The sequence below is a fragment of the Ascaphus truei genome, chromosome 13 (genome assembly GCF_040206685.1).
Source record: "Ascaphus truei isolate aAscTru1 chromosome 13, aAscTru1.hap1, whole genome shotgun sequence".
Lineage (NCBI taxonomy): Eukaryota > Metazoa > Chordata > Amphibia > Anura > Ascaphidae > Ascaphus > Ascaphus truei.
Window position 1 is genome coordinate 23078332 of NC_134495.1, and position 11281 is coordinate 23089612.

Below are 11281 nucleotides of genomic sequence, written 5' to 3' on the forward strand. Positions count from 1 at the left end.
AAGTCATTGGGAGTTTTCCGCCGTAGCCGGTCAATGGGATTTGGCCGCCATTGGAGTCTATGGGAAAAATCCCGAACCTTCAAGGGGGTCCATACTCCGTCGGGTTGGTCCATGAGGGTCAAGGATGGTTCTGCAGCGATGCCGGAGCAGTGGCTACAGACACCCCAAACCCTGACTCTCTGGGCCCTCCGGAACCGGAGCTATGGAATACCAAAATTCAGCATTTGACACTTAGCCGTTTTCCTGAGCTGTTTCTGTCGCCGCCATTGGAACCTATGGCGCGGCCCGCTCTTCTCGGTTCGACCCTTATCGGGGGTCCAGGATACGAGGACCCGGTTGTGGTCGAGTGGGGGGAGGTCTAGGAACTAGGGACAGAAAGAATTTTATTCCTAGGGGCCCTAGAACTGTTTATTCCCACGCCACTTGTCGTTGAACTTGACTTGTAAGTGATCAAAGCTCTCCTATTAAAAATGTACCCGCTTTGCGGTTAAGCGGTTTGGACGGCAGCCAACTCGTTGCTGGAAAGCTCTCTCGAGGATTTCTCCATTGAAGTCAATGAACCCATTGACTTTCAATGGGAAACCGCCGCTCTCCCTCTCGGACGCCATCTGCTGGTCTTCTCAGGAACAGGACTCCACAGCAAGATTCACCATTAGAAAGCATTGAGCCCTAATGGCGGCCTATGGGAACCTGCAGGGAACCTGCAAAATGGTGCCTGAAAAGGCGGGAAAATTACACAAAGGGCTATAATCACTATACAACTATTAACCCTTGTGCTCCCGGATGGATCCCAGTGTGTGTGGGCTGCAGACCAGATGTTACAATAAAACAGGGGAAACAGGGAAATACACATTTACAGGTTATAACGGGTTGAATCACAGTTCTGGGTCTCAGCCCAGTTAACCCCTTGTCTCCCTGGTGAGGTCAGGGGATGGCCAAATGGGGTGTAACCCCTTTAATCCCGGGCCACCCCCTTTCTCCCTCTACAGTCACTCCTTCAGCCACTCATTGGAAGCTGACTCTACCTGTCTATCACCCTGTCTCCATACTGCGTCCAAACTACTTGAACGCCTTGTATTCTCTCGCTTTCTCCATTTTCTTGAGTCCTATTCTTTGCTAGACCCTGTACAATATGGTTTCCACACTGCTCACTCCACTGAAACAGCCCTCACCAAAAGAACTAATGACATTCATGCTGCCAAAGACCATCATCGTCATCCTTTATTTTTTAAGTAAATACCGTCCTCCACTTAAGGGGGCATCACAATACTTTACAGTCAGTTTGACAACAACTACAAATTAAATCCAATTATTTTGTTACGCAAGAGACAGACATTGCATTAAATGAAGAAAGTTAATACACATTCGGTTTGCATATATTTAAGTATTTAAGGGACAGTCAGAGATATGATTATGGGCATAAGTAACATTTACAGACAGGATTACAATTGTGTTAGAAGAGGTAGGACAGACATTCAATGTGTTAAAATAGGCCCTGCCACATGGATCTTCCAGTCAGGCAGGGTAAGTAGACACTGGATACAGGGGATGAGAGGGTTGGTGAGTTTCAGAGGCAATACAGCAGATGAAACATTACCGAACGGCAGCAAACGGTGGACACCCTTTGGTTGCTCTTCGGCTGCCACCAAATGCTGTCTGTCTTTGGGGTAATGCAGATGTAGACTGAAGTGGTTCTGAATTAATTTTGCTGGGCTTTAAAATTCCTCTGTCAAGTCATAAACACTACAGGAGGTGGGGTTGACGAAACACATTGCAGCACAAAATCTCAGGTGTTAACCCTTAGCACGCTGGTTCTGTGCAGTTGGGAATCCTTTCAGACGTTCGCCATTGGGGCGACGCAGGTTTATTACACCCTGCTTATATTACTCAACCACTCTACAACTTTTGGTACTTTGGACCACCTTCTTCTCCTTCACATTCTCCATACTCTTGGTAACCATAACAAAACTCTATCCTGGCCTTTGTCTTATTTCAACTTTTTTTCTAACACACTACTCACCAAGAAACTTAGTACTAGAGTGCGTGTAGGAACATAGGGAGGCCACCCATCCCAGACCTACAACCCGTAACCTACCGAAAGAAAACATATAGGGGAACGACGAGGAAGACCAACAAAGGACTGGAATCACGAAATGGTGTAGGAAAGCTGCCACGGTATTAGGGTCTGTTTGCTTTATTTAAAAATGAAGGTTTGCAATTACTTTCTGAATGGAAGCAAAGCATCCTGATTTCTTAAAGCAACAGAGAACTTATTCCACAGTCTTGGAGCGTTTCTTGAAAAAGCTCTCCCTAGAGCTACATTGACCTTAAACCGAGGCTCAATCAGTTGAGGGGCGACGGCAGATCTAAGGGCCCAATTGGTGGTGTTACTGATTAGGCAGTTCTTACCTCTCCCATCGTACTTTCAGTGTCTTCACTAACACCTGCTCCTCCTTTGTTGATTTCTCTGTGGTAGTACCCACAGGTCTGTCCTGGGACCTCTTCTCTTTTCTTTCTACACAACCTATTTATGTTCAAATATCACCTATATGCGGACGAATTTACTTTCAACCCCTGACCTTACACGTACTGTACAGACCAAAGTCTATGAATGTCTCTCCACTATATTATCCTGGATAACCCAACGCCGACTCAAACGTAACATGTTTAAGACGAAGCTCCTCAAACTTCCACCCAAGCCTGACCGTACTGCCTTTCTCCATTACTATTGGCAGCACTATCATACACCCAGTATCACAAGCATGCTGCCTAGATGTCACATTTGACTCCTCCCTCACATTCCATTCTCACATTCACAATGTAGCAAAAACATTTCTCATTAACTGCCCTTCCCCTCAATATCCAACAAGCACTCTCTCTCCCCACCTTTAAAGCCTATTACCAATACCAATTAATAAATCATATGGGTAGCTCCAAAGTACTACAGGCATACCTTGGTTTAAGGACACTCACTTTAAGTACACTCGCGAGTAAGGACATATTTTTAATAGCGACATACCTGTGTCCGTACGCTCGCTTCGCGAGTACGGACACTTATTCTGCCCTACAGACCGCCGTAATAGTGACGCGCTGATTCCCCTCGCCCAATACGAAAACGGCAGCTCGCGCATGCGCCTGTCAGCACATCCTGAACACCAATACCGGCTCCCTACCTGTACCGAAGCATCGTTGAGTGGGAAAAGGGTAGTGCTTCACTTTAAGTACATTTTCGCTTTACATACATGCTCTGGACCCATTGCGTACGTTAATGCGGGGTATACCTGTAGTCACTTGACAAGTACTATACATCTCATATGCACTTACAATGACCTATTGCATACCCATTAAACATAACACCCTCCTACTGTCTCTGTACGTTCTCCCTACTTACCACTTCGATTGTAAGCTCTTCGGGACAGGGACTCCTTTTCGTAATGTTTACTTTTATGTTTACATTGCTTATTCCCATTATGTCTCATATTACTTTGTCACTCATCATCACCATCATCATCATCTATTTTTGAGTAAAAACACGCCTCCACTTAAAGGGGGCATTACAATACTTTACAGTTAAACACATTAAAATGCAATTGTTTCGTTAGACACTCACGTGTATTACTGCTGTGACGCGCTATGCACTTTGATGGGGCTATACAAATAAAGATATACATACAGGGAGCACACTTTACAGGCACCCCGCTTCAGCTTAATGATATGGTAGGTGTTGGTGCTTGCTGGGGCAAAATGTATAGACAACCAGAGAGAAAAGAACCCCAGTGTAAGCACTCTATCACCTTGTGAGATGATTGCTATGTTTTAACATCTCACAAGGTGATAGAGTGCTTTCACTGGGTTCTTTTCTCTCTGGTTGTATAAAGATATAAATACATGCATTAGCTTGAAGAGGCCAAAATATGACATGTTTTTGTATACACAAACAATAGCACAATTACATTTTTTTTAAATGCCCTCCATTAATGGCACAGGAACAAATCAAGATTTGTATTTAGATCAGTGTCAATTGCTTTCAGTCTGTCTGTCTATCTATCTATCCATCCAACCAACCATCCACCCATTTCAATGTCTTGTATAGCGCATACACACAGCGAACCCTGCTCCGATGTGCTTTGATGGTCCCACAATGTTCCCACAATGGTGGGAAGAAGACAACTGCAGGGTTAATGTTGCTACTTGGTTTCAAACAAAATATTTGTCCTTCCTTAGTAACATTTAGATATAAAACAGGGTCAAGCATGAACGGCATTTTGGCACAATAATAAACATTTGCGGGTCTGTTTTTCATGCTGTATCTGCAAATTATGTTTTTTTTAGGATTACAGGATAACAAAGGAAGACACAAAAGAAGAAAGGCATGGCAAGAGCAGAAAAAGCCAATGGGAGATACTGAGGGTAGATGAGTGGCTCAGCACTATTGAGTGTACAAAAGTAACAGAATCACTGCTTTTTTCGATCTTAAAATCTCCCTTTCCTAGCACTCTATGAATATTGGTGAGTCATTAAAAAGCAGTAATACGGCATCTTATTTCAAAACATTTGATTCTGTTATACTTTTTGGTCAGAAATACTTTTAATGTAAATCCCCATTTCTGTTTCTAAAAATTGCATATGTGTAAAAAAAAAAAAGTTTCCATCTGTACCCCCATGTGCCATTGCACATTGGTCACAGCTGCTAAGTGGAGTTGTATGTCTGTAAAAAAAAAGAGTGGTGATATTCTTTTGGAAAATATAAAATCTCACATCAGTCACAGCCTCTGAGTCACTGCCCTCTCAGCCTGTCCACTGCCCTCTTTAGGGCATCTTTCATTTCTTTGTTTCGAAGGCTGTAAATCATAGGGTTCAGAAGAGGAACCACCACAGAATAAAAGACAGAAACCACTTTATCTACTGAGGAGGAGTTCTTGGCCTTAGGACGGACATACATGAAGATGACTGTGCCAAAGAATATGCCAACGACCGCAATGTGAGAGGCGCAGGTGGAGAAAGCTTTCTGGCGGCCAAGGGAGGAAGGTATCCGCAGAATGGTGACTACCACGGAGAGGTAGGACAAGAAAGTGAAGAAGAAGCAGCCAAGGATGACTGTCCAAGCCACTGCTGAGAAGATAATCTCGTTAAGCCAGGTGTCTGTGCAGGATAATTGCAGTAGTGGGCTGAAGTCACAGAAGAAGTGATTAATGGTGTTTGGACCACAAAACACCAGTTGTGACATCATAGCGGCCGGCAGGGAAATGGATAGGCAGCCTGCAAGCCAGGAACCAGCTGCCAGCTTCCTGCAGATGGATCCAGTCATGAGGTTGGCATAGCGCAAGGGATGGCAGATAGCCACGTACCGGTCATATGCCATGACGGCCAAAAGAAAATGTTGGCTGGCTCCAAGGAAGAAGAGAAAATAGAATTGGGTGATGCACCCAATTGAAGAGATGGTTTTGTTTCCAGTCCCCAGGTCTCTTAGCATCCTGGGGACAGTAACTGTGGTGTACCAAATCTCTAGGAAGGAGAAGTTCCCAATGAAGAAGTACATGGGTTTGTGAAGGGATCTCTGTGATGTAACCAATGAGATGATGAGGAGGTTGGAGGCCACAGTCATTGAATAAATGGTCAGGAAGAGGATGAAAAGAAACAGGTGAGTTTCCTTGCCTAGAGTGAAACCCAAGAGGATGAAACTGCTCACAGAGCTGTGGTTGCTGCTGATCATGGTGAAGGCATCTTGGGGTGAAATACATGAGAGGGAAAATGAAGAGAGTAAGAAAGGAAGTGTAAAGAGGAAAATAAAGATGGTCTTTAGGCATCTAAAGCATGGTATCTAAGTGGACAGAGGCAGGGAGAAAACAGTGGATTATTAGGGAAAGGATAGCTATAATTACAAAATAAAATAGGAACGGAGAAATACAGACAAAGAAAGGGATGAGATAAAGATTCACAGATGTGTGGAAGCCATTATCAGTCACTATCTTTATTATCAATTGAAGACAGCCAATGTATCAGTTTTGCATCTATTCCTAACAGAAAAGAAGATAGCTTGAGACAATGACAGAGGGTGAAGAAGGAGAGAGATGGAGATTGGGGAAAGTGGTGACAAAGCCTTTAGAAAGAGGTCCCTGTAGAGAGAGATAGGGAGAAATATAACAGTCATACAAAGACAGTGGCAGTAAAATACAATGATATGTAGAAACTGAAGAAGAGAACACAGACAGAGAAAAATAAAATGAAGACAGGAAGAGGGGGAAAGTATAGAAAGAGAGGGATAGGAATCAGAAATGATAGGGGTACTAAAACAGTGACACCCACTTACCTGGCTGGCTGAGATGTATCACCTCTCACACATGACACAATGTTCCTCATATTGTTACCCTCACTTTATATCCTGTGTGAGCATCTCTGGGACCACTGACTGTGCATGCAGCTTTCACCAAGGGACAGTGGAAGAAATTGGAGGTAATTCTCCATAGGGCACAGCAAATCGTGGCCTCTCTCCACACAATGTATTAACCCTCTCATTGGGGGAGAAAGGAGTATCACATGCATGGGAAATCTCATGTAATCCAGCATCGCTGACCCACACCCTGTGCATGTAATTTATTGGGGTTTGGAAACGGAATCAGGATAGAGGTGTACTTTCCCACAAAGATGAATAATGGCAGTGATCTGTTTAATGAGTTGTATTAGGGTCATTAGTACTTTAACAATAAAAGCAATACCATTATTTCATTTTTGGAAGTTGTCTTTAAAATGGGAATTGAGACTTCGGAGTTCTCTTAGATGCAAATGTAGTACATATTAGTATTACAATTGTAACCCTCCCTGCCCGGCTCCTAAGGAGTTTACATCAAGTGTCTCTTTAATTGGCTTACTCAGTGCTGTTTACCTTGTCAGGGTGCTGGATTCGCGCAGGCTGGTCGTTGGTAAGGCGATGATGGGCGCCTTCATACAAACGGCAGCTTGATTAATCATCGTTGATAAAGTCTCAATCACAACATATACGTTACATCTAATTGGTGTTCACTGTTTGTGCTGTCTGTATCCTTTTTCCCTAGCGGCCACCAATCTCGTCCGAATTAAGTGCTAAGGCTTGACTCTTTATGAGTTACCTAATTGATCCTTCTGCTGTGTAGCTTGGGTAGGGCTCAGTCTCCTATGAGCCCCTGCCAGGCCTTGTACTACTCTCTCTGCTGCCAGTATCCTCATCTCGGGTACTGAATGCCATATCATGGCCTTCTTGGTGAGAGTCAACTATGGACCCCCTGATTGGGCTGATCCAGCTATGACTTGGGGCTGCGACATGGGGAACTCCTTCGAGCCATAGTCTTCTTTCAAGTGAACAACGAGAGTAGTGTGGAGCCATTTCGGTGGACGCTATCTAAGTAGGCACGGTCCCTAACTATAAAACAACAAATGGGATTCTTACCCTATATCCTAGACTCACCTATATTCTGAATTTCTATACACTATTCACAATGAGGCCCCTCCCCTGCGACTCCTTTTGGGACCTGACCTTCCAGAAACCTCTCCCCCACGCCCGCCAAGAGGGTGGGACAAAGGGCACTGGCGTCCCGGGCCCCGTGTGTCAGGGGGGCCTGGCCGCCCGGGCCCCCTGTGCGGCCAGGCGCCAGTTAATTTAAAAAAAAAAAAAAAACACTCTGTGCCGGGTCTCCCTATCGGCAGCACCGTAAGTCAGCAGTTGGGTAAGCTTCTGGAGCGCCAGCGTGAGAGGGAGGCCTGGCGCATGCAGGCGCAGCCTCGTGGAAATGGTGCCTGCCGCCGGGCCCCCGCAGCATAGCGCCCTCCCCCCGCAGCACCGTCACCCCTCCCCGCAGCACCATCACCCCCCCGCAGCACCGTCACCCCCCCCCACAGCACCGTCACCCCCCACCCCCATGACCACCACCCCCCGGAGCGCTGCGGGCCCCCGTAGTGCCGCCAGGCTGCTCCCGCCCCCGCAGCAGTCACCACAATTGCGCCCCCCCCCAGCACCGCCGGGCCCCCGCAATGCCGCCAGGCTGCTACCGCCCCCCCCCCCCCAGCACCGCCATCCCCCGCGGCCGGCCCCCCTCCCGCAGTACTGCCAGCCACCGGCCCTGCCCCCCGCAGAACCACCCCCCTGCAGCAACGGGCTCCACCGTCCCCCCCTCCCCCAGTACCGCCAGTCACTGCCCCCTCCCCCCCCAACAACCAGCCCACTGCAGCCACCGGCACACCACCCCCCCAGCCACCAAGCCTGACCTGAGACCATCCCCCAGGTAAGTCTGATTTTTATATATTTTTTTTTGGGGGGGGGGGGGGTTGGGGTATTTTTTATATGTATTGGGGGGTTGGGGTATTTTTTATGTGTATTGGGGGGTTGGGGTATTTTTTATATGTATGGGGGGGGTTGGGGTATTTTATATATGTATGGGGGGGTATTTTATATATGTATGGGGGGGTATTTTATATATGTATTGGGGGGGTTGGGGTATTTTATATATGTATTGGGGGGGTTGGGGTATTTTATATATGTATTGGGGGGGTTGGGGTATTTTATATATGTATGGGGGGGGTTGGGGTATTTTATATATGTATTGGGGGGTTGGGGTATTTTATATATGTATGGGGGGGTTGGGGTATTTTATATATGTATTGGGGGGGTTGGGGTAGTTTATATATGTATTGGGGGGGGTTGGGGTATTTTATATATGTATTGAGTGGGCTGGGGTATTTTATATATGTATTGGGAGGGTCTCTCATATTTAAGCACTGTGTCCAGTATTTTTGGACAAGCCACCTGGCAACTCTAGCCGCCGTTTCCCCCCACCCCCTAGCCATCCTGCAGCCACCGGCGCCCCCCCCCCCCCCAGTAGCAGCCACCGGCGCCTCCCCCCCAGTAGCAGCCACCGGCGCCCCCCTCAGCAGCAGCCACGGCCCCCCATTCACAAGGTAAGTCTGATTTTTATTTGTATTGGGGGTGTATTTTTTATATGTATTGGGTGGTTAAGTAAAAGTTGCGCAGTAAAAATATTTTTTTCGTGGTCGGTGCGCTATGGATTGGGGGAGGGGGGGGGCCTGCTCCTTCCATTTGTCCTGGGCCCCATGATTTATGTTGGCGGCCCTGCTCTCCCCTACTATATATATCCATCACTAGCACTAGGCAGAAGTGGGTGGAGCTATGATTCTGCCTAGTCACCCAGCACCATGTGATGGGGAAAGAGACATTACTATGTGTGGGCCCACACAGTTAACCCCCTAAAGCCATAGTAATCCCAAAGGGGGGTTACACAGTCAAATCGAGATTATAATATGATCGGCATGTCCAAGATACAGTTTAATATGAGAGGCCACTGAAAAGTATGATTCTAATCCAGTATTGCGGCCCCCAGAAGGATCTTCTTCAGGGAGCTCCTGCGATACACATGTACTGATGCAGCGGCCGTTATTCGAACACATCACGGCGCCATTTTTGAGTTCTCTGCTGTTCCTCACGCAGAATAATCGCGGCCAATCGCCCCAGGCTCCCGCGCTTTTCGCCGATGTTTTGTTTGTGTAACAGGTATTCCCTCACCCAATCGCAGATTATAGAATGGGTGCGGAGAACATACAGTGTTACCTGCGTGTGGTGCTTTATCTGTTGGCTCACAGGAGGGCTGAGCTTCCGACCAAGGGGAACCTGGGGCAATTATGATACTATGAGTAACCACTTACTCGGTGCAGCGCCTCCACCTGCGATGGCTCCCACCAGAGGGGAAGTAGTTCCTCGCAGGACAAATACAATAATCACATACGCTGTATGTATAATAACCAATACCTTTTACTAACATGCAAAGCAAACATGTAACATCAATACCACAATAACAGGTGTCCCTCTCTAGAGGAGACACTAACTGCGGCGTCGCGCAGGATGCTTCCGCAACACCAAGTGATCCCACCCAGTGTCCATGGAATCCCCACCCAATGTCCCGCACTCTTGCAGAGAGAGAGAGAATATGGGTGACTGCGCAGTCACTATTAAACTAAGGGCCCGTTGGTGCACTTGTGGATTTGATAGTACCTGCCCGAGCACTCCGGTGCTCGGATCTCCAACTGGCTTCACAAAGGATCCGGCGACCGAAGAACACCGGAACCACCTCCAGGGCGATCCCACCCGGAGGACTGCCACAGCCGCAACGAAGAACTGCGCCCACTCGCTGCACGGTGGCGCAGCATCCGCTGTGTCCCTATATGGTTCCTTCTGAACTACAGTGACACGCTCTGTACTATAGGCCGTCCCTACAACACAGCAACCTGTAATGGCTTTGGGGAAACTCCTAGGGCCTACGGGGTAGCCTATCTTATGCAGGGGTCCCTGACCCCCTGCACCCGCACTACCTCCTCCCGTACTACCCGAGTCCCTTCTGCCTCACTATTACTTAACTGATCCCAGCGCCTGCAGCAACAAGCTGTGACCCACTGGATGCTGGCAGCCAACGTGCTGCGCAACACTGTGCCTGCCTGTCAGACCTCACGGCACTGACAGCCGTGACTCTGACAAGACAGCACACTGATACTAAGGGCAGCGTCCCTATCTCGGGCCGTCCCTATTCAATTACCCACTAACCTGGTGGGGAGTTGGGGCCTACCTGGGATGTGGGTACCTATCTGGGTGCAGGAGCTGCACTCACTCCCTGCACCCTTCCTTCCCTCAAAGCTCCCCAGCTCCAACTGCCTGTCATGCTGCAAGCCCGCAAAATTGTATCTACTTGCCTGCCTGGAGATCCTAAGCCTTATTGGCTCCCTGGCATCACGTGGGGCGCGCAGAGGCTCATGGGACTCGTAGTCCCTACCTAGAGCCTCCCCTGGTAGGCTAGGACTTCGCGGGCTTTCTCTGTCCTGTCCTGCGCAAGCTATCTGGGGCTGCCTCAACCTTTTCTGGGCTGTTCTCCCTCTCGCGCTACTTCTCCCTGGCTCTCGGGGCTTCCTTGCGCATGCGCGATCACTGCGCATGCGCGAGTATCCGGGCAATGGCGGCGCCCTTACCGCCCGGCTCCGGGAGCGCCGGGAGACTGGTGACGTGATCGCGGCCTTGACAACCGGCCGCACGCGTCCCCGGCAACCCCCGAGCCGAACCCTGACCGCCCTCACCTCCCAGATCGCCTGACGGGGCCACCAGTGGACTCGGCGGCACCCGCGATCGGCAGCTGGGTGCAGGGGGGGCTGACACTCTGGGGAGACCTGGCTACATCTGAATTTCATGGATTCTGTTTCTTTGTTTGCAATAAAATGGATGAATTGTAATGTGGACAGTACTGTGCTACTG

The 11281-nt window shown here is 48.3% G+C and overlaps 1 protein-coding gene across 1 annotated transcript; it reads right to left on the bottom strand.

Annotated features, from left to right (window-relative positions):
• Positions 1–4777: 4777 nt before the first annotated feature.
• On the bottom strand, positions 4778–5713 carry LOC142465056 (olfactory receptor 287-like). Its single transcript, XM_075568943.1, has one exon. The coding sequence runs from the start codon at positions 5711–5713 to the stop codon at positions 4778–4780; it is 936 nt and encodes a 311-aa protein (XP_075425058.1).
• Positions 5714–11281: the final 5568 nt, after the last annotated feature.